Source organism: Panthera onca, chromosome A1 (assembly GCF_046562875.1).
Source record: "Panthera onca isolate mPanOnc1 chromosome A1, mPanOnc1 haplotype 2, whole genome shotgun sequence".
NCBI classification, from domain to species: Eukaryota; Metazoa; Chordata; class Mammalia; order Carnivora; family Felidae; genus Panthera; species Panthera onca.
Genome location: NC_138339.1, coordinates 27,869,932 through 27,894,299, shown reverse-complemented (window position 1 = coordinate 27,894,299; position 24,368 = coordinate 27,869,932). Strand labels below are relative to the sequence as shown.

Genomic DNA, 24,368 nt, shown 5'->3' with positions numbered 1-24,368 from the left:
ATAGCCACAGAAATGGAATAATAAAATAACTACTGTTTGGGTTACAAAAAAAATTTGTTTTCGCATTCTTAATCACAGTACCCTGATCTTCAAAAGAACTCCCAGATAGGTACTATTACTTCCATTTTACAGATGGAGAAAGTGAGGACCATAGAGCAGCTCATCCAAAGTCAATACCCTTTAATAAGGGATAGAGTCAAGACTTGGGCACCAGTACCTGATCTAAGTCAAGGGATCAGGAAGAAGAGTGGGAAAGAAAAGGAAGCCAGAAGAAGAGGAAGGGGAGAAGGAGGAGAACAAAAAGGAGGAGAGGGGAGGAGACTGGAACAGCAAGGAGGGATGAGAATCTGCTTACTACTGCCAAACTCCAGAAGGTGGTGGACTTGGTTAGGAGGCCAGCAACCAGATCTCAGGGCCAGTGGATCCCAGAGCACTGAAGCCATGCGTGAGCACTGTGGATTTCATGTTTCACAAACCTCTTATTTGTTAGGCATGTGTTCATTATTTGTGCATATACTACCTGCCAGTTGAACTCATAATCATTATGGCTTAGGGAGAAACTAAGTTAAAATCATGAATTGACTGAAAGAAAACTATGAGGTGAGTAGTAGCCCAGGAGGTGGTTATAAATAGCCTGGTACACAAACATCTAACATTTGGGAAATTCTGCTAGGCCATTAGCACATCCCACTTGCCCATAGTCATGACCACTGGCTTGGCTGTGATGTCGACGTGGAATGTCAGGAAGCTAACGGCCATCTCTCCTTGTGTCTGTGTTTGAATAGAAGGGCAAGTCTGAAGAACTGCTGAGTGCCCTGGGGTGCCAAGACTTCCCTCCCACTTCTGACTGTGAGGACTTACTGGTGGAGTTTTTAGAAGTGGATGACAGTGAGGACCAGCAGCTGATGCCAGCCCTTTCAAAAGAACACCCGGGTCAAGATAGGAAGCCCACACCCCTGGACCCAGACAGTGACTCTGGCCGGGGCAGTTGCGACAGCCCTTCCCTTTTGTCTAAAAAGTGTGAGGAAGCCCGGGCAAATCCCTCCACATTTAACACTCCTGAGGGCATTGAGAAGCCAGAGAATCCCCAGACAAATGCTACCCGCACCTGGGACCCCCAGAGCACAAGCTTGGAAGGCAAAATCCCTTCTTTCCCTGCCAATGGATCCAAATCTTCAACATGGCCTTTACCACAGCCCCCCAGCCATCCCAGCCCCAGATCTTCTTACCACAACATTGCTGATGTGTGCAAGCTGGCCATGGGCCCAGCAGGTGCATCAGCCACTTTGTTGGACAAAACAGACACTCATGCTTTAAGATCTTCAAAAAATGTTGAGACTGGAGGGGAGAAAGTGGCAGTTGAGCAGAGGGCAGTGGAAAGCTTCCATTCCAAGACTGACCAAGGCACAGCATGGCTGTTGACCCTGGAGAAAACCTCTTTTATCTCTGTGAAACCCTTGGATTATGTGGAGATTCACAAAGTTAACAAAGATGGAGCACTATCATTGCTCCCAAAACAGAAAGAGAACGGCAACCAGACAGACAAGCCCAGCACTCCTGAAACCAGTAAGGAGTATGCCAAGGTGTCCAGGGTGATGGATAACAACATCCTGGTGTTAGTGCAGGATCCGCAAGCTCAAAACCTGGCTTCATTTGAAGAACCAGCCAAGGGGGCTCCACAGCCCCTTCAACCGAATCAAGCTAAAGAAGACCTGGCCTCCTTCACGTCGGCACCAAGCAACTGTGGACTCCAGCAGGGTGGGTTGGATTACCTGGATCCCACATGTGTTATGCACTCCTTTCAGTGATAGCTTGATTAATGGAACGATTGGTTAAAATGTGACTTTTTTTCAGGTAACACTACAGAGTACAGGAAATGCACTCTCCTAGAGAATGCTCGAGAACGTGGTTAGATTGACACTATACAGCCCACAGTTCATTCGTTTTCATGCTCCATTTTCAACCAGCTGCCTCTTTCTCCAACAGCTGATTCCAGAACAAATCGCTTTGCTTCCTGTGATTTGTACATTTACTTTTTGCTATTAGTTATAAAATTATGTGTTCAATGAAATAAAAGCGCATCGTTTAGTATTCTCGAGGGACAGTACCGACAGGTATATCCTCTGGAAGACTTTCACGGTTTGGTGTGTGACAAAAGGAAATGAGAGAGTCACGGTTGTTTACCACAGGAAGATGACAGGTGTGAGAGACAAATGCCATGAAAACCACTGTTGAAAACCAACGAACCTTTGCTTGACCTTTGACCTTTACTTGACCTTTGCACTCCTCTCTCATTTTATTAGGATGAACCGAACACATTTAAAGAAAGAATGCATTCCAGAACACCTGACAAATTGTTTACATCAGTTCCTATCACCTTAGTGATACATTGCCAATATGCAAGCCAAAATGATGCCTCCAATTTTTTCTTAAAATGGTTTGAATTTATTAAGCATGGGTTTTCCCCCCTAAATTGTATTTTATCCTAAAGCCTCTAGAGAATATAGTTTTGGAAAATGGAATTTTCTTACATTACAGGTAAGTGAGTTTCGTGTGGTAAATTCTTCTAAAATGTTTTCCTGTTTCATTTCAGCACACGAGATAATTTATTAAACCCCCTAGTCTTCTGTTAGGTAAAAAAAAAAAAAAATCCGGAAGACTAACCTTAATTTAAAAGATAATCACAGCAGGATGCTAATGGAAATACTGCCTTACTGTACATATGAATTCTACTTTAATAGAAACCCATAAGTTTCACAATGTATTTTTGAAGACTATTTTTCTATCACTTAGGTAAAATAAAAGACTATTTTCTATCTTCCCAGTACAGCTGTTTACGTATTTAATGGGTACAGTATTTTCTGCTATGAGGTTATAATGAGTATTTGCAGTACATAGTAGTATATGCAGTCCCTGTTTGTGGAGGAAAATGCCATCCCAACCCAAAGTCCATTGAAGATTACGAAGTGAATGATTATACTCAGTTTCCAGCATAGTATGGTATAGTTTATCTGATTCGTTTTTTATCTCCATGACACTTGAAACAGTCGCCAGCCTAGAGTTTTAGGGCTTTCCACAGACCATAAATTACTTCTGTGATTTAGGGCTTGTCTGGGCTTTCTGCTCTTCTCTGGGTGAATATTCATAAAACCACCATGAAAAGGTGAGTGGTGACCTCTCACGTACTGTTTTAGAGAGAGGGTTTGGTTTCGTTTGGTTTGCTTCTGAGAAATCTTGGGCAGCAAAGAAAATTTAAGCAAAGCCAGAAGTTAGTATCTCTCTGAAGTAGATCCATTTGCGAAGTCTTGGCAGAGGAATAAAGGTCAAGGTGTGGTAGTAAGAATCTCCAAGTCTGCTCCAGGGGCAGCCTTCCCAAGAGCAGTCCAAAGCCTGGCTCTCCATTTTGAAGAGAGCATTCATGACTCATCAAAAAGCCTCCCTCTGTTTTTCATTTCACCTGCTGGCGGACCCATTCTCTGTTCACTCACTAGCTGGGTATAGTCAATTTGAGCTCACCTCTATGAGTTCAGTATTCCACCCCAGCAACCCCATGCTCGCTGGAAGTGGACTCCGAGGTGGCCGGATATTCGAAAGTGAACATGTCACTAGCTTCCAGAATCGCAAAAGTAAATAGATCGGAGTTCCTCTTCTCCCAGTATAGAATAACAAGAAGAGCGAAGGTATCCTGTGGGAAAGTTGCCCGTGTGCATTCAGTCCTCTAGGTCCTTGCTACTCAAAGTATGCTTGGAGGACCAGCTAAATCAGCATCTCACCTGGGCGCTGCTCGGAAATGCAGAATCTCGGCTCCTCTGCCCCAGACCTCCAGAATCAGAATCTGCCCTTTACTAAGATCTCAGATGATTCACGTGCACAATGAAGTTTGAGAAGCACTGCCCTAGGTCACCATTTCCACTAAAGGTTATATTAGTGCATAGAAACAATCCTCTCTTGGAAATACAGGTCAAGTCTAAATTGCACTGAATGACACTGTTCATAAGGAGAAGGCATACTTTTTGAAAAATCCATTTGGGGGTTAAATTTACATAATGATAGAGAACGACTTGCAAAGTACACACAACTCTAAAGAGGGCATGGGAATAGGGGCACCTGGGTGGCTCTGTCAGTTAAGCGTCCAACTTCAGCTCAGATCATGATCTCACCATTCATGAGTCCGAGCCCTGCATCAGGCTCTGTGCTGACAGCTCAGAGCCTGGAGCCTGCTTCGGATTCTGTGTCTCCCTCTCTCTCTGCCCCTCCCCCTCTCGTGGGTGCTCTCTCCTCTCTCTCTCTCTCAAAAATAAACATTTTTTACAAAGTGTTAAAAAAAAAAAAAAAGAGGGCCAGGGAATATATTGCACCTGGGAAGCACTCTGCCAAAGACACTGCCCTTCAAACCTAGTCCAGACCAAACTTTTCACAAAATAGTCCATCCTGCTCTAAATTGTGTATCATGACTCCGATAGTTTGAAAATTCAAAACTGATCTGTTTTGACAAACGATTCGGTGTGTGTGAAGAAAAAATGTTACGGTTAAAGTCTCCACTTGAATTAAATCCCTAAAATACCCCAATTAGCCACTCATTAAGTAGAGCCAAGGTTACAGTTCTCTGGTCAATTAACACTCTATTTAACTAAGTTCCTTTTTTTTTTTTTTTTTTCATCTTGTGGCATATTTTCTATCAAGGAGACAGCCAGTGCAATGGAAGGATGCAGAATGGGGGGGTCAAGACACCTAGGTTCAAGAACCTAATTAGGTTGCCTTAGACGGAACAATTCCCTATTCTGGGCCTCAGTTTCCTCTGAAGGACATGTTGGGCAATCAGTCTCTAATATCCTTTTAAACTCTGGCTTTTGATTCCATGACTCACTGAATATTTTCCAGCAAAGATAATTTAACCAACGCCTTGATCTTAAGTAAGCCACCAAACAATCACCCTTCATCATAGAAATATAAGTACTCTTCAGTGATGTGCTTTTTTCATTTCCACTTTTAAATCATCAGTTGCAGGCAGACTTAACATATTGCACACACGTTATAAATTATGTAGGTACAGAATCATAGTCTAAGATAATGTGCAAATATATGTGAGAGAAGAAGCATGAGATTTTTTTAAAGACATATTGAATGAGGCTCTAATTTAAAAAAAAAAATCTTTTACAGAATCAAACTATGCTTATTTTTTGCTGAGTCCAGCAGCCCCAAATCTCTTTTCTTATATCTGACTGCTGATTTTTTTTTTTCTTTCTGATGAACTATAAACCACTACTGCGAGGTTGGTTTAAAGAGCCATACGCTCTGAATTATAAAAAGTCGTATTTTTATAAGCAAACACCTAAATATTCAAGTTACAAAGCACATGGAGACAGGTTAGTCAATGCGTGTTTTTTGGAAACTTATAACCCAAACTCCAAAATGTGCTCTCGTCAGTTTTAATGAACGGGTTTAAAGCATCTCAATGTGAGCACAGTTATTATCAGGGACAGCTGCGTCCCTGTCCATTCTCCTAAGGGCCTAAGACCAATCCTGGTAGGTGGGTATGTACTAAAAACTTGCTTTCACTGGTTTGGTCCAAAGTGGGTCAATCCCTTACCACCTGTATGAGGTGAAAGGGTTTGACCCTTGTCCCGTAGGACCCAACTGAATTGGAGAATCCTGTGAGTTAACTCCAGGATGCAATTTGGCTGTGGGGAAATCTGGCTCTTTCTTGAGGTTCACCACTGTGGTCACTTGCAGAAAGTCCTGCCTTTATTCATTTCCCTATCTCCTTAGTGTAGACAAGAAAGAAACAGATTTGTACATATTTTACAAAGTGCCTTTCTTTACTTTTATTTTTAAAAAATTTGTTTTCTTTTTGCAAGAAAAGTGTATTGATTGGAAAGTAAATTTTACTTGTTTTCTGTAAACTGGAGAAACCAGAAAGGGAATGACAGAATGCTCTAAGGTCCAACCAGTAACTGGTGGATTTAATTTATTGCTTAACTGAATTGCCACAGAGCTGATGTGAATAGTGCAACTTACTTTGTCTGATAAGAAAGTGACTCTGGCTAGGATGGGGGGATATGACTGCCACCCTGTGATTTAATACTCTTCAATTTAAAAACATATTGAGGGCGTTTGGATGGCTCAGTCAGTTAAGCATCTGACTCTTGATTTTGGCTCAGGTTATGATCTCACAGTTTGTGGGTTCGAGCCCCACATGGGGCCCTGTGCTGACAGTGGGGAGGCTCCTTGGGATTCTCTCTCGCTCTGTCTCTGCCCCTCCCTTGCTTGCACGTGCATTCTCTCTCTCCCTATCTCTCAAATAAATATTTTGAAAATAATAAAATACTAATAATAAGAAGAAAATTAAAACATGTTGATATGCTTTTGAACGGCTTTGAATTGCATGCCTGGGCCTGAAAAGGACAATGCATGCAGTGGAACCTTGCACACATGCAAGAAAATGTAAATGACTCTGGATTACCATCCCCGGTGTTGTTAACGTGCATTTGTCATTGATGAAAGCCTCATGTGTCCTTCAGTGAACGAATTCCTTGTTCTGCCTTTTTGGCTTAAGCACAATAGTATTGTTGCTGGAGTAGTGTGGGCGGAGCACCCAATTTCCAGGTCTAGGCCACCTTGCTACCACTAAACAGGCTATGTGACCTTTTGCAAGTCCTTTAAACTCTAGCCATCAATTTCCTGTTAAATAATCAAATAGAAATTCTCTCCCTAGGCTTGTGTATTTCAGTTGGTGATTTTTGGTCTGAGACCATCATGGTATCTATTCCAATGAAAGGAGAAAAATAGAAAATAGGACATTTCCAGAGGTTTAGGCATCTCAGGATTCCACAAAATGCCAGCCATAGCCTGCTAAACGCAAATTTTACTGGACAAAGTAAATCTGTAATCTTTTCGGTGTTCTGAGTTTATAGCTAAGAGATATCCATAATTCACAACACCGTATGCCCGCCACTGTCTTGTCCACCTCCATTCCTCTGATTTATGCTCTGATCTCAAGAAGCACTGAGACATGTAAAGTGGACGGACATATCCTGTTTATGCAGCTGTGATCAGTGAATGAAGAGACCCTTAGATCATTGTATTCTATTCATTAACTTTTTACCTGGTCCTGATTAAATGAAAAAACGACAGTGCACCCTAAAAACCTTTAGGTAGTGAAGTAGTAATATGAAAAATAACCTTTACGAGTTCTGTTAAATTATGCCTCACCTGGATAAACTTCAAAATACAGTCTGAGTTTAAAAAAAAATACAGTCTGAGTTTTTCCTTGCAAATTTCACATCCTGGAGAAAATAAACCCTGTAATTATGTTATCTGAAATCAAAACTCTCTATGGCAAAGATACCTCTGAAAAATAATTTGTTTTCTAACATTTCTGATAAGATGATTTTGAACTTTTAAAAGTAACTACCCCCCCTTCTTGTCCTACTGTCCTTCCTTCAAAGCTGCTTATTGTTTAGAAATAAAAGATATCACATCTAATGCTTTGACTGTTTTTCAGTGGCATATTTGATATACTTGTCATGTGACATTCCTGAATTTAAAATAACTGTTATATTATTTTATATTATATTGCTTTATGTGGTTCAAAACTGTATGATGCATTGAAATATATACTCCTTATATTGTGAAACTCATCATGTAATACAGATGAAAATAATTATATAATGACTTATAATCTATCCTTATGTATTTCAATATGATGGTGTCTGTAAAACAAAACTGAAAAAAATGTAATCATATATTTCTGTTGAGACTGTGAATGTACTAATTTTTTTCTTAAGCTTTGTCTGGAATTAGTATCATATGCCATTGTACAGCTGATCTGGGGTGTTAAGTGTTTAGAGTACAATTCAAACCCTTTAAAAGTCAACCCTCAGCTTTGCTTCATGTGACTTCTGATAACTTCTTGAGTGTTATTTGTATCATGAGGCTTGCTTTTGTGTTTGATTATTCATTTTAAACAACTTAAAAAGTTTCATGTGGAAACCACAGCAATCTAGAGCCAGCGTGTTGTGTGATCTGTGTCTTATGTAAAGCCATATTGAAGCAAAGACTATATAATAGTAAAAGGTTCCATATTTTTAAGGCTATCACTACCTCCACTTTTTCTCTTTCCCTAGAAAATACCAAGCAAAACTCTTCAACATGAGGTGGGAAATTCAAAGTGATTGTTACAATAGTTGCTGGGGGGTTGTTTGGGCTTGATTTTTTTATAGGAAAATATACCTTCTAATTCACCACTTTGTAGTTTTATGCTAGGTTTTCTCAATCACCATTTTTACATTTTATAAAAACTGGCTGGCAAATGAAGACTGAAAAGAATATTTAGTAAGTCCCCAGATGAAAAACCAACAAAACCATAGAGTGCAGATTTTTTCCTAACAATGAGTCACCTCAAGATGGTTACCCTAAGCCATGGTAATGATATTTTTCACAATTTTATTTTCCTAATGCCCCTAGAAATAAATGTTGTCCTTATTTGATTTTAGCCATCAAATATATTATGGTATGGGAAAAGTCAGCCATATATCAGAAATAGTCTTCTTTTTATTTAAAAACATTTCTTGATGTACTTATTGTAATGACTACTTTTTTGTCTTTTTAGCCTTAAAGAATTATAGAGGACTATAGGCTGACTGGTCTTGCGTTTTTAATTCTGTAAATCTTTGGTTATTGCACATTGTACTTCCTGTTTTCATGGATTTATTCATTTGCCTCCTTTTATTTTGAGGGAATAACATGGACAGTTAAATCCTTGTTAGTAGTGTGGGAGATTATGCTGCTATTGTCATAATATTTTCATTTTTTCTGCACGCCAAAAATAATGCTTGCCAAACAAAATCTTAGACATCCCAGCATAATATGGTCATTATATTTATATTCCTGTTATTGACAATACCTAGTTCAGTGCCTGGGTCAATAAATGTTTATTTCCCTTGCCTACCCTTCCTTTATTTTTATTTGACATGGAAATAAGCAGAATAATATGTGTGTGTCTGAAGCAAATTGCTTGAAGCATTTTTGCTGCTAAGGGATCTATAATCTGGAAATTGTTGGTATAAATTGGACCAAAACAATTTTCCTCCTTTATCCTTATCCTTCCATATGATTGCAAAACATAATTTCCTTCCTTCACCCCATCACTTTCACATGAGAACCTGATAAAAATAGAGTGACACAGAATGAGGAACGTGGGGATCAAACCAGAGAAGCTCATTTAAATATTGTGAAATAAAGGAGAGACCGAACCATTTTTTTTAAGAATGGGATCCTTTTGAATGGTATGATTCGTCCACATTACTAACACCATTTTGGACAAAATCCATTGGATTAAATGTAAAATGATGACCTTTTTATTTTTCACGGTTCTATATCTAAAAATCTTCACCTACTGTTCATGCTTGTGTTAAGAATAATGAAATAGTATGGGGGTTGGCTTTACAGATCCTTCTCTGCTTCCTAGTTCTTTCACACAATGTCTCACAGGAGCAATGAGGAATTTTTTACATGAGTATCATGCTCTAAAATGACTCCCATCAAAGAACCACTGACTATCCCATGTTTATGTTGGTGCCATCTGCCTTTAGTTCTTGGGCACACTTTTACTTCTAAACTAAAAAAAATGTGGAGTGTCACTTACCAGACACAACATTCATATCATTAATAATGAGCTGGAGAAGAAATACGGAGCCAATTTCCCAAGATTACTGTTATGTGTTTCCTGAAAGAAAACAAATTATATATGGTCAATTCTTGCCAGAATCACATTTGAAACCTTAACCTCACCAAACTTCCTACAACTTACTAACCAAGTTTTATACATTCTAAATCTTCCCTATTTTTTACAGACTGAAAGTTACAGCTTCCATCTAGTAGCAATCTTGAAATGTTTGGGGTTGGGGGTAGGGATGACTGGGCAAGAATATAGGAAATGGGGTTATTGAAAAGGCCCCAAAAGGGACCTCACTGGCCAGGGAAAGCATTTACCTCTGAGAGTCCCTCCAAACCACACAGGTGAGACTGAACCCATTCTTGGTATTGGAAAAGTACATTCTACTTTGGAGGTCTTGACACCCATATTGGAATTCTTTTATCTACAACCTCTCCTACCCACCGTGCCACATCCCCTGACTTCTGCTGGCCACACGAGTATTAACCATTTTCCTCTTATTATGACCAGGTTCACATAAAACTTAGGCTGACAAATGGACTTGAAGCACAAATATTATTGCGAATGTGACAATTTTTTTTTAGAAAAGGCTAGAAGATATCAGTCAAATAAAACACCATGTGGATGTTGGTTGGTGAACACTCGTTTAAGAAAAGGGAGCTTGATGGGGCGCCTGGGTGGCTCAGTCAGTTGAGCGTCTGACTTGGACTTCGGCTCAGGTCATGATCTCGTGGTTTGTGAGTTCGAGCCCCACGTCAGGCCCTGGGTTGACAGCTCAGAGCCTGGAGCCTGCTTCGGATTCTGTGTCTCCCTCACTCTCTGCCCCTCCCCTGCTCATGCTCTGTCTCTCTCTGTCTCAAAAATAAATAAAAACATTTAAAATAAAAAAAAAGAAAAAAAAGAAAAGGGAGCTTGGGAATTTTTATTACTATGTTGATAAATGTGTTTGAAAGAATTTGTAAATGTCACAGGGACTTTTTAAGGTGACACGCACTCACTCCATAAATTATTAAACATTACAAGATGAGGTTAGATGACACTTGCTAGTAGCTTTACTTTATTTGATCAGTTTTGAGATTGTCAATGAGCTTTGGAAACTTTTGATGTATTTTTCTATCTTCAGAGCAATTCCTTTGGCAGTGGGAACCATGCTTAGTTTAAACGGAATCAATAAATTACTTCTTGAACAATGGTTTTGGAGGGTCTTTTTATATACATGTGAAACATGTTTTTTTATAAAAATACAACTTTGAGAAGGTTTTTCTTTGCTTCAACAAACTTTATTAGGACAGGTTTTTTAAGAGAAGAAGGAAATGGCATGCAAGGCCCTTCTAGAGATAAAATACATACAGATGCTGAAATATTTGTCTGAGAACACTGTTCAAAGGCATTTTTTCAGGCATGCCCTTTATGCTGGTCTTTCAACACCTTCTCTGTTTTGTTTTTGTTTTGTTTTGTTGTCACTAAATCTAAATCAAAACGGACATCTTGCTCCCAACTCAGCTAACTACTACTCCTTCCCTCTACACTGCCCTCAAGTTCCCCTAGTTGTCATCCATTTGCCAGCTGGGAGCCTAAAAAACGCAAATAGGCTTGGAAGCTCGCAGAAGTTCCTTGGGCCTTCTAGGAACAACCAAGAAATACCCAAAAACAGAGTTCCCAAATCTGATATATGATCAGCTTTCCCAAATGAAGCATGAACCACAAATCTCAGTGCCAAATATCCATATTTTCTTTTGTTTGATTCTTGCTACTTCGAGTTATCCTATGTCTTCACTTAAAACTTCAGTTGCAATTTAATCTTCCGTTTTTCATCTCGCATTTGTTGCATAAAACATTTCACACATGCTTAAGAATTCCAGAGGGTGGAAAGTCTTTGTTATCAAAAAGAGTCTTTGATTTACCAACACCCAAATTTCATAAATACTAACATTTTACCATATCTGTTCCATACCTTAAAAAAAAAGAGGTAAAACATCACAGATGCAGTAGTTCATATCTTAATAATCAAATTCTCTCCCTCTTTCCAGTGGCAACTACATTCCTACAGATGTCTATCCTATCTGGCATGTTAAAAATGCATTTTCCTTGAATATATGCACCCACAGAAATATATATATAATTATTGTGGGTGCCTATGAATTATTTTACATAGGTAACAACATATGCCATATGCATGTTGATTTTTTTCTTTCAGCATTGGGTTTTTGAAATCCAAATAGCTCCAGTTTATTGGATATATACACAGGGTTTTTTTGTTAATCCCTCTATTAATCAACTTTTCATTTCCACTATTATAAATGGCCATGTAAGAAAGCATAAGAGACTCTTGAAAACTGAGAACAAACTGAGGGTTGATGGAGGTGGGAGGGAGGGGAGGGTGGGTGATGGGTATTGAGGAGGGCACCTTTTGGGATGACCACTGGGTGTTGTATGGAAACCAATTTGACAATAAACTTCATATATTGAAAAAAATAATTAAAAATAATAAATAAATAAATAAATAAATAGCCATGTAAGAACATTTTATGCAGGCTTCATTTTTTTAAGTATTTGCCATATTTTCTCTAGGATATACATCTAGGAGTGTCAGTGTTGGGTCACATGGAACACACACCTTAACGTTTTCTCACACTTGACAAATTGTTCTCCAAAGCAGCTGTGCCAATAAATATCCCATCAGCAGTGCAGGAGATTCCATTTTTTCCTTAATCATTACCTGAGGTTGTCAGACATTTTAATTTTTGACAACTTGATGGGCAATAAAGGATACATTGTTGCTGTTTTAACTTTCACTGTCCTAATGAATTCCCTCAGTATCTGAATAACTCATCCTCTACCTGCTTATCTTTTATGCCATCTTTTGTCATCTGCTCAGTTTCTCCATTTGTCTGTCTCCATATGTCTGCATCTGGACCTCTACTCTGCGTCGGTGGTCGGTTGATCTATCCCTGCCTTGATGTTCCCTGTTTTATTACTCTAGTTTATGCAATCCTGTTATCAGGGAAATTAATTCCCACACTTCTCTCTCTTCTTCAGAACTATTCTGGCTATGCTCTCGGCCATTTATTCATTATGTGAATTTTGAGATAAGCCTATCAACTTTTTTTAAAAATTGTGCTGGAAATTAGATTTTGTTCATTGAATTTATGTGTGAATTCTGGGAGAAATTACATATAATATAATAATATATTATTTAATATATTATAAATATATAATAATATTATATTTATTTATAAATTTTTATAAATATTTATAAATATATAAATATATAAATATATTTTATATATAAAATATAAATATTTATAAATATTTATTTATATTATTTAATATATTATAATTTAATTATAATTTATAATATTGTGTCCTAATGATGAACATGGTTTATAAATTTTTATAAACATTTATAAATATATAAATATAAAATATATTTTATATATAAAATATAAATATTTATAAATATTTATTTATATTATTTAATATATTATAATTTAATTATAATTTATAATATTGTGTCCTAATGATGAACATGGTTTATCATTTCATTTACTTTGGTCTTTAGTAACACTTTATCCTATCCTTCATAAATGTCTGCATGTGTTTTAGTTGATCCATTCCTAGATACCATATAACTTTTGTTGCTATTGTAAATGGTATCTTTTTAAAAATTATTGTATTCTGAGAAGTTGTTGTTTATATATAGAAACCACAGATTTTTAAATATTGATTCTGTATCCTGAAACCTCATTGAACTCTAATCTATTAGTTCTGGTAATTTGTACTTTTTCTTGGATTTTCCATTTTTATTTATGTCATCGGAATGTCAAAACTTTGTTTCTTCTTTCCGTCTTTATACCTCTCATATGTTTTTCTTGGTCTGTTTCTTGGAGTTGGATTTCCAGTACAATATTGATTGTAGTGGATATTCTTTCTTATTCCTGACTTTAAAGAGAATTTTACTAAAAGTTTGCCGTTAAGTATAGGGCTCCCTGTGTATTTTTGCAGACACCCTTAGATATATTAAGGAAATTCCTTTCTATTCCTAATTTGCTAATAATTCCATATCTTGAATGGGTGTTAACACATCTACATCTACTGATACCAATTTTTTTCTATATCTGCTGATACAAAAATGTGGCTTTCCTCCTTTACTCAGTTAATATACAAATTATTGCAGAGAATTAATTTGGAGAAAATTCTTACTCTCACATTCTTGGAGTGAATTCTACTTCATCATGGTATATTTTTACAAAGCGTGCTTCATTCATTTCATCTCTTTTGCTGCTTGAGATATAATTTTCTGAGGTGATTTATAAGTAAGTCAAAATCTTCTAGGGTTATAGAAATTCCTCTTTCTCCCTAGATGTCCATCCACTGATGAAAGGATAAAGACACACACACACACACACACACACACACACATACACACACAAAATTGAGTTTTACTCAGACATCAAAGAGAATGAAATCTTGCCATTTGCAGCCACCTGGATGGAACTAGAGTATGTTATGCTAAGTGAAATAAGTTAGAGAAAGACGAATACCATATTATCTCACTCACATGTGGAATTTAAGAAGCAAAACAGATGAACATAGGGGAAGGAAAGGAAAAATAAAATAAGATAAAAACAGAGAGGAAGATAAACCATAAGAGACTCTTAACTATGGAGAACAAACCGAGGGTTTCTGGAGGAGGGGAGGGGCATGGAGGATGGGCTAAATAGGTGATGGGCATTAAGGAGGGCACTTGTTATGAGCACTGAGTTCTGTATGTAAGTGATGAATCACTAAATTCTGCTCCTGAAACCAATACTACACTATATGTTAACTAACTTGAATTTAAATAAAATTTTAGAAGAAAATCTTTGTAATTTTATCAGTTTTTGTTTTGAGGGTATATTATTAGGTGTATGTAGACTTAAATATTCAATCTTCCTGGGGCGCCTGGGTGGCTCAGTCGGTTGGGCATCTGACTTCGGCTCAGGTCATGATCTCGCGTTCCGTGAGTTCGAGCCCCGTGTCGGGCTCTGCGCTGACAGCTCAGAGCCTGGAGCTTGTTTCAGATTCTGTGTCTCCCGCTCTCTCTGACCCTCCCCCGTTCATGCTGTCTCCCCCTGTCTCAAAAATAAAATAAACGTTAAAAAAATTTTTTTTTTAAATATTCAATCTTCCTAATCAATTGTCTCTTTCATTGTTAAGAATGATACCCCTTATCCTGAATGATTCTTTGTCTCCTTTTTTGATATTAATATTGTTCCACTAGCTTTCTTTCCACTGGTTAATTCTCTGGTGGGTTTCTTTCAATTTTCTTACTTTCATTTGACCTATGTCACTATGTTTTAAGGGCATCTCTATGAACAGCACATAGGTAGATTTTGTTTTCCCATGTTATTTGAGAACTTTTTCCTTTAGGGGATAAGTCAGTTCCTTTCGCTCTTCCAATGCACCCTTCCTTCGTTTTTATTTTGCAATGTGAATAAGTTTGCAATTTGTAATTTAATCAGCCAATTTGTAATAATAATTATAAGAACGGGATGTAAATAAAAGGTCTTAGTTAGATAATGCACTGTATCTGAGGGCTTAAGTTTAAGTAGGGGTGGCTCTTCTCCCAGTCAGGAACGACCACTGTCACAGCGAACCAAATTCTAGTGAGCCTCATCCAGCTGCAGCTGGAAAAGACTCTTGGTCTAGTTGTAACTTTCAAGGGAATGAACAATCTGAGAAGTCCAGTTGCTAAGTGGCCTATGCAAAAAAATGAGAAAATAAAAACTGTGTTCCATACATTTTACCAAAAAGAGATTAATTTGGATGCTCAAGAGCCTCCTTTTAAATACGAATCTTCCTCAATCATCTGTCAATCACTTGACCATACCCATTACTGAGCAACGCTTGATGAGCATTGTGCCTGACACTATATCAGGATACAGGAAGCGTTGTAAGTGTTCTCTCTGCCCTCTTGGGCGTTAGTCTAGACGGCAGGCTGGGGTAATCACAGTGTGTCCAGCACTCCAGACTGACTTCTAAAAAATATTAAGCCTCAGGGGGCGTGGGTGGCTGAGCCGGTTAGGTGACCCACTCTTGATTTCAGCTCAGGTCATGATCTCGCAGTTCCTGAGTTTGAGCTCTGTGTTGGGCTCTGTGCTGACAGTGCGGAGCCTCCTTGGGATTCTGTCTTCCACTCTCTCTGCCTCTCTCTCTCTCTCTCTCTGTCTCTCTCAAAATAAATAAATAAGCATTAAATAAAAATTAAATAGGGGAGCCTGGGTGGTTCAATTGGCTGAGTATCTGACTTCAGCTCAGGTCATGATCTCACGGTTTGTGAGTTCAAGCCCCCCGTTGGGCTCTGTACTACAGCTCAGAGCCTGGGGCCTGCTTTGAATTCTGTGTCTCCTTCTCTCTCACTCTGCCCCTCCCTTGCTTGTACTCTGGCTCTCTCTGTCTCTCAAAAATAAATAAATTTCACATTTTTTTAATTAAAAAAATAAATGATTGAATTTAAAAAAATATGAAGTTTAATAATTCCAAATGAACTTGGTCCAAAGAGTTCTTCCTCCTGAATAAGTTAAAGACTTGGACTCTGCACCATTTTTCAAGAAAATCAGTGCTGCATGAAACTCTAAGGGTCACAGTATGTGAGCACATCTCCACACAGCTATTCTCCTCGAACACAACCATCTCTTTCCCTCATTCTGAGCATTCTGAACATGCTGTCACCATGAAATGAGACACCTGAAATATGAGATTTCAAGTAAATTGGATTTATCTGAAATCCTTCCAGAATTTTCCCTCCTCTTCAACTCCATGGCTCAAAGATCACTTTGCAAGAGTTGTTATTTATCCTCAGTCATTCTCAGGGACCCTGCTGTGTCACTGGATCAAAGAGCAAAGTTCACTCACAGTTAACTGATAAATTGTTAGTGAACCTGTGCACAAAAAAACAATCCCCTACAATTATTAACTGGACAACCGAATTTGTCAAGTTAATAATTTTCCCCCTTACTTTCCCATGATTTCCCAATTATTTCCATAATTATGAATTATCTTTTTTCAAGAGAGATTCTAATATTTCCCTAGCTGGTAATACATATTCTTAAGCTTCAAGGTAATTCATTATCTGAGAAATAGTGATGACAAAACCCTCTTAACTGACGTCTGGCTCCTCCTATTGACCAGTCATGTAAACTGGGGTCGTTCCTCATCTTTCTGGTCTCATTTATCATGGAGAAAATTATACCAATTTGCGTGAAGGGAAGAGAAGAAACAGACTCAGGGCACAGGTCTCTTAAAGTCCCTGATAAGTCAGAGGCAACATCTGTTGAATACTAATTTTGCCTGTGAACCTCAGGTAAGATCTTAAATTGCTATTTCAAGGGACTCCCGGACAGACGGTGAAGATCTGAGGGAGTCTAAACTTCTCCCTCTCCCTAGCTTTCAGATTCGGTGACATCACTGTAAGTCTAAAGTGATCCAAAGACCCAACATCTTGGAAAACATTCTTGTGCAATGTTAGTTGATGACATCTAACTGGAGTGCATTTAAAATGGACGTACATTATTTTTTTTTCTTTTTTTAATTTTGTTTAAATCCAGGTTAGTTAACATGTAGTGTAATAATGGTTTCAGGAGTAGAATTTAGTGTTTTGTCACTTACACATAACACCCAGTGCTCATCCCCACAAGTGCCCTCCTTGTGCGCATCACCCATGTAGCCCAACCCCCCACCCACCTTCCCTCCAGCAACCCTCAGTCTCTTCTCTGTATTTAAGAATAGCTTGTGCTTTGCCTCCCTCTCTGTTTTTATCTTATTTTTCCTTCCCTTCCTTTCCTTCCCTTCCTCTATGTTCATCTGTTCTGTTTCTTAAATTCCACATGAGTGAAATCCTATGGTATTTATCCTTCTCTGACTGACTTATTTTGCTTAGCATAATGTACATACATTCTGGCCTAGAAACCTCTCTTCAAGGATTCATCCCAAGGGAAAAAAACAAAACAGTTAGTTTAGAGCACAAGATTCTACACCCCAGGATGATGCAGAAAACACAACTGTCTGTCAATAGGGACTCACTAAGCAAAGTATACAGAGACTTCCAGTTTCCACTTCAACATGTAAAGAGCTTGGAAGTGTCACCACCACCCTGACAATAGGAAGCTGGACAAACTGAAAGCCAATGGCTTTTCTGGAACCCATTGGGGAAGGGAAGTTGCCGAGTGACCTGTCACTGTGAAATCTAGGGATACAGGCAAACCCTGAAAGTCACAGCCTAGACCTTCTTTACCTGGAGCAGCAGCCACTGGAGCCATTACTGGTAGAAAAACCGTATGCAGTAACTTTAACAAATTGCTGGGGGCTGAGGGAGGACCAGCATGAGAGTGAGAAACTCGCTGGTTGCCAGAGTCAGAGGACGACCCCAAAGTGCTATGAGCCGTACCTACAGTAGGAATATCGCCAGGCTGTCCTAGTGAAGGTCCCTTCATCGCGCTGGCTGGGGAAGCAGAAGAGTAACCATTGTGAAATATGTCCAGAGACTTCACTTTCCCAAAGATCTAGTCTCTGGGGGAAACGGCTTGGACAGAGCCTTGCATCAGCTGCGAGAAGGGCATCTCTCCAACTCCAGCCGTCTTTCTGCTTCCTACCTCACCTAAGGGAGGAAAAAAAGAACACAGCCAAGGTTTCAGCTGCCTCGAGAGAGTGTTGTTGAGAGCATCTGGGTGGGACACCTGAGACATGGAGATTCTAAGAAAGAATCCAGTGAATCTAGTTAAGGCCCCTATGTAAACTTCCAAGACTCCAGCGGGTAGAGGTAGAGACCTACTGGTCTCGTGGCTGCCACGCAGAACAAGCCTCTTAAGTGACCCCCCTCGCATCAAACATGCCACCTAAAAATCTGGAGCAGCCTGCCTCTTCCATCAGTCTGTCAGTGCCCTCCGCATACAGGGGCTAGTTTGTGAACCAACACCTTTTCCCCACCAAGCTCCACCTGCCCTCGTTGCTGTCCCCACTTGTCACTGCCACGCCCAGGCACGAGGGCTCCTGGGCCACAGCGGTGGAAAACCTGGGAGAGAGATACTTATAGCAGCCCGGATAGGTCTTAAAAAAATAGCTGTGAGTGAAAAAGAAAGCATACATTTAGATAAACTAAAACTGCCTCTGCTGCAAACATTATGGACATTTCCCAAGAGTACAAAGCAACAGAAAGACATATATTAACCCCATGAAATAGTTGCCCATGGAGATTCAGGGTGGGGTCAGCAGGAGTGCCAAGTGGGAATTTTAGAAATTGAAATATAATAAAATTAAAACACCCTAACTCCTCAGCTCTCCCCTTCTTGCCCTATTAAGATGCACAGTTGTCCAGGGCCTTCCTCGCTATTGGGTTCCCTTCTCCTTCCCTGAAGAGTACCAACTCCTTTCACTTTTGTCCTCCTTCTCTTCCAGGAGAACCCCAATACCAACACCCATTTCTTTACCCACTCCATGCACATCCTCTTTCTCTCTCTCTCTTATTCACACCCCTCATTTCTCAACCTCTATCCCCTTCAACGATACCTTGAGCCTTCCCCACAGCCACCACCACCCTCACAGAGAGACGCGCGTCCTGATGAGAACCTGCTGGAACACAAAACTAACAAAACTAGTCCAGAAGACCTATACTTTGTCTGCCCTCCTTCTTTCTCCTTTCTGTCTCCCACTTCGTTTTCTTTTCTCTGCCCTAAGGCACCGGTGCCTGCCCTGGAAGCTCTGGGGCTGGGCCCAAGTGAAGGCAGCAACCGCTCCAGAACCCCCCTCGAGCTCCTCCCCTTCCGTCCTAAACTCAAAGTCCATCCGGCCAGTGAGCAGTTCGAGCCCTTCCCCCGACCTGCTTCCACAGGCACTGGCTCCCTGGCTGGGAGGGAGGACTCCTGCCGGGAGACACTTGCTGTGAGCTTTGCACCTGCAGACCTCCTCTCCCAGGATCCCCAAGATGTGCCCTTCCTTGAGCCGTGAGTGGAAACCAGGGGCACGGGGGTGAGCTGAGGGTTGGCGAGAGGGGCTGGGCTGGGCTCAGAGTCTGTGGCCTGGGATTCTGGGATTAGGCCTGCATGGGGGCTTGGATTCAGGCCATCTGACAGAGCGATCCTTCCCCGAGCAGCCCCATGCCCCCTGTCCATGCCCAGTATTTTTCAGGGCCTGCTCTTGCCCTGAAATGAAACCCATGGATAATAAAACCCAACTATGCACAATTTCAGAATGAAAACAATGCGGTATTTTAGCTGTAATATAAAGAAGAAATGAAAGCAATTCAAAATTAAGCATTAACTGCAATAAGCAGATACTCAAGGATGATGACTTTAAAAGACATAAAGCCTCCTCATGAATGTCCACCATGCCCCAGGAGGTAGTATCATTGCCTCAAGCACCCACCTACAGTGCAGAGCCTGCGGGGAATTCTCTCTCTCCCTCTCTTTCTCTCTCCCTTGCCTGCACATGCTCTCTCTCTCTCTCTCTCTCTCTCTCAAAATAAATAAACTTAAAAAATAAATACATAAAGGTTACCTAATACACTATGCAGGAATAAGGCATAGTTAGTACTTTAATAAATCACCTTAATGTTCTATGAACTATGTCCATTGTGTATTTTCAAATATTCCTTCCTTCCTCTTCCCTCCCTCCCTTCCTCCCTTCCTCCCTTCCTTCCTTGCTTCCAACATGATTTTATGTATTCCATTTGGAGCTCTCACTCCACCGTCACATTCCATTCAGTTAGGTGAACCAATGACTGAATCGACCTGCCTTGACTGTTTAAAATCTAGGCTCTTCTTTATGCAGTCCTTCTTCCCAACTCTGTCCCCACTGCCAGCCTACTATCAGAGTTGCTATAGGTTTGGAGTCAAGAGAGCTTCCAGCCTTCTCAATGGGCTGCTCCAATTGTGCAGGCAGGAAAATATGGGACTGAAGGAGTGAAGGGAATTTGAATTCGTAGAAACACTCGGTCTATTTTGTTGCCGTTTCAGAAGAGTAATTAATGTAGATAGACACAATGAAAAGCTTTTCAAAAGGTGAAATTCTCAGAAAACTCAAGGTGTTATTTTTTTCTCATTTCTTTTCTGGCTAGCCGAAAGCCATTTGTTTTTAAAGTAAGAGCAAATTAATGACATTAGTGATTATTTAAGGCAGAAAAGTGAATGGGATCTCTTTGAAATAAAACATATTCAGAGCTTTTCCTTTCCAGCTTCATTTAAAACACAATTGTTCATTGTGTTTCTCAGGACTGTGACTTCACAGCCACACAAAATACCAACATTTCATCTACGGATTCAGACCTTTATGCTGAGTAAGAGACATCATTTTCTCAGCTCTCTCCACATGTAATATTATCTTGACACTGACCTTAAGTCTTCAAAATTAGCTGTATTCTTTTCCACAAGGTTTCTAGACGTCTCTTCCCACTGTGATATTCTTTAACTCTATTGTCCCATCCCACTGCTATACACAGGTCAAGATCTGTGCTGGAAAGGAAGGGTGAAAGTGGCCAATGAATGAGAAGAGAAGTAGGCTGGGAGCCAGAAATTTGAAGTTTCATTCTTGTTCTGCAGCTAGCTAGCTTGGCAAACTTAAGCAAATTAATTTACCACTTGGGTCTGCCTTCCTCGTCTAGAACATAAGCATTTTGACGACAAAAACCTGAGGCCCCTTCCAGCCCCAAATATTAAGTGATTCCTCTGACTGACCTCATCTTTGCTTTGCCACGGTCTGGTCTTGGGTCCTCATGGTCTTTGTGTTGTGTTCGGGAGGAAGGTCTTTGTGTTGTGTTTTGTCTTGCACATCGCTATGCACGCGTTTGTTATTATGGGACACTGCCTAGCGCCTGACTCTCCTGATTCTCTACAAGACTAGTCAACAGCCATTCGTTCACTGTTTACGGAGAGCCAACCTGGCATCAGGAACTGAAATTGGCACCAGGATTCAGGCACCAAGCAGCTCAAAGCTTAGAAAGCACCTCTATTGACACGGACGATATATTCAATCCATGCACCACAGTGGCAGCAGTCTGACCAACTGAAGAGAGAGATTAGTCCACCTGGCAGGGTGTGGGGGGAGATTGTGAGGGACCGCAGTGGGAAAAATGATGGCTTCTTCCAATATCCCCCATGATTTTTTTTTTACTATAGTTGAAAGAAATTCTCCTTTTTTCCTCCAGAAAATGTGTCATTGAGATACCTTAGTTTTTAGGTCCTAACTAAAGGTTGATTTAAAGTATTTTTTAATTTATTTTATTTATTTATTTTTTAACATTTTAATTTATTTTTGAGATAGGGAGAGACAGAGCATGAACAGGGGAGGGTCAGAGAGAGGGAGACACAGAATCTGAAACAGGCTCCAGGCTCTGAGCTGTCAGCACAGAGCCCGACGCAGGGCTCGAACTCACGGACTGCAAGATCATGACCTGAGCTGAAGTTGGCCGCTTAACCGACTGAGCCACCCAGGCGCCCCTGAAGTATTTTTTTAAACTAAGAAATAAACAAAATTGCCTAAACGTCTTGATTCAGATTACTTAGTATAGGTGATTTTTACAAGCAGGCTAGTTTGCTGTTCAACTGTGGGCCCTAAGTTCACTTTACCCTTAATAGGTGCTTTCTGGACGTCTGTGACCAAGCTTGGTCTCCACACAAAACCCAGAATGCCTCCATGTGACTTCACACCTGAAAAATACCAGGTAAGAGTCAGAATTTTAGGGAAACCCAAGAGGGTGGTTCTTCTTGAAAGGGCAAAATTGTTTCCTCAAGAAAAACCCGCCAAGGTCCTGCCTGCCGCTTAGCCAGGGCATCCTAGATATTCTACCTACAAGTCACTAGGAGCATCTGAACCCTCTGACTCTGCTCCGTGCTGCTGCATGAATGGGTGTGTGTGTGAGAGACACAGAGCAGAGACTGAGCGACCTAGAGTACGAGAAAGAGGCGATCCATCTGTATCACAAGGATACAGATGTAGACACACACACACAAATACATATATCACATTTGTGGTGCCACAGATTTGCTTTTTAAAATGTCCTAGGGGCACATGTGGGGCTCAGTCGGTTAAATGCTTGACTCGTGATCTCAGCTCAGGTCACGACCTCACAGTTTGTGAGTTCGAGCCCCGCATGATGCTCTCTGCTGCCAGTGTGGAGCCAGCTCCAGATTCTCTGTCCACAAACCCCTCTCTGCCCCTCCTCACTCGCTCTCTCTCTCGCTCTATCTGTCTCTTTCTCTCTCTCTCTCACACACACACACACACACAGACACACAAATAAATAAAAACATTTAAAAACATTTTAAAATATAATTTATTGTCAAATTGGTTTCCATACAACACCCAGTGCTCATCCCAACAGATGCCCTCCTCAATGCCCATCACCCACTTTCCCCTCTCCCTCACCCCCCTATCTACCCTTAGTTTGTTCTCAGTCCTTAATAGTTTCTTATGGTTTGCCTCCCTCCCTCCCTGTAAAAACATTTTTAAAAATCAAAATAAAATATTGCTCTGGGAGCATCTGGGTGGCTCAGTCATTTAAGCCTACAACTCTTGATTTCGGCTCAGGTCATGATCTCATGGTTTCATGTGTTGGATCTCCACATCAGGCTCTGCACCAACAGAGCACATCTCTCATCCTCCCCCACTCACTCTCTCTGTCTCTCTCTCAAAATAAATAAATAAACTGTAAAAATAAATAAATAAAATGTTCTGATTTTGATTACCTCATATGGCACTACGCGATCTGACCTTCACGAGTCCTTCCCTCCAAACTAGGAAGTTATAATTTTGCTCTCAGACTAAGAAATATCAGGCGCTCTCATGCTCTCTCTCCCTCTGTCTATCCCCCCTCCCTTCCTTCCTCCCTTCCTTTCCATACCCTTTATTCTACATGACACTCATAGATTAGAAATTGTAGATTCAGCAGTCGGGACGGGCCCACAAAGAAGAGCAGTATAGGAGAAAATTTTGATAATTAAAGACATGCACACCACCAGCGCCTCATTTGTTTATTCTCAAAAAAAACTGCAGGGAAAAAAAGAAAGAGAGAAAAGACATTACTGCAGACATTTACTTCCAAAGTCTTTTTATTTTATTCTACAGCTAAAAGGAATTCAAAGACAAGACTTTCCATTTAGAGGTAAAATATTTCAGCCTCCTTCTTCCATGTATGATCTAGAAAGGGATCGAAGGGACACATTAATAATGTCCTGTACTTGAGAGAAAGGACCTGGGGCAAAAAGGGGACATGGGGCAAATACAGCCACTTGTGGGCACATCACAGCAGCCTAATGCTCGGTCAGTAGAGAGGCAGGCACACGGCATGTGACCTGCTGTTGATCTTGTAAGAGATGTGGAGCTCTTAAGGAAAAGGGAGATCTTAAAACACTGAAATCTTGCCTTTTCACAGTCCCTCGCCTATGACCGCGTCCTGGAGGTCCACAGGCTGCATCTTCCTCCTGTCCCGACTGCATATTTTCCGAAGCCTTTGCTGCTCCACCAGGGTCACATGGAATGGCTATTTGACCATGAGGGAAACAGATACCTGGATTGCTTTTCTGGGATTGTCACCGTCAGTGTTGGTCACTGCCACCCGTGAGTGTCCTCAAATTCCAGTCTTTTTACTCCAGAAGAATATATGAAGTACAAGCTAATGCTCATGTTCATGATCCAGAACTCTGGTTAAAAATTCTCTCTC

The 24,368-nt window shown here is 40.3% G+C and overlaps 2 protein-coding genes across 3 annotated transcripts in view; both read left to right on the top strand.

The window, feature by feature from the left end:
- The window catches only part of PRLR (prolactin receptor), a 165,030-nt gene extending 156,081 nt beyond the window's left edge, over window positions 1-8,949 (top strand). For both annotated transcript variants that reach the window (XM_060634473.3, XM_060634472.2), the window contains exon 10: window positions 786-8,949. In XM_060634473.3, the coding sequence (XP_060490456.2) occupies window positions 786-1,808 (1,023 nt within the window). In that variant the 3' untranslated portion in view covers window positions 1,809-8,949. The remainder of the gene's footprint in view (window positions 1-785) is intronic.
- A 10,557-nt stretch (window positions 8,950-19,506) lies between these two features.
- Window positions 19,507-24,368, top strand: part of AGXT2 (alanine--glyoxylate aminotransferase 2) — a 41,678-nt gene continuing 36,816 nt past the window's right edge. The window contains exons 1-3 of the mRNA XM_078444834.1: window positions 19,507-19,656; window positions 22,285-22,370; window positions 24,081-24,265. Of these exons, the coding sequence (XP_078300960.1) occupies window positions 19,638-19,656; window positions 22,285-22,370; window positions 24,081-24,265 (290 nt within the window). The 5' untranslated portion in view covers window positions 19,507-19,637. The remainder of the gene's footprint in view (window positions 19,657-22,284; window positions 22,371-24,080; window positions 24,266-24,368) is intronic.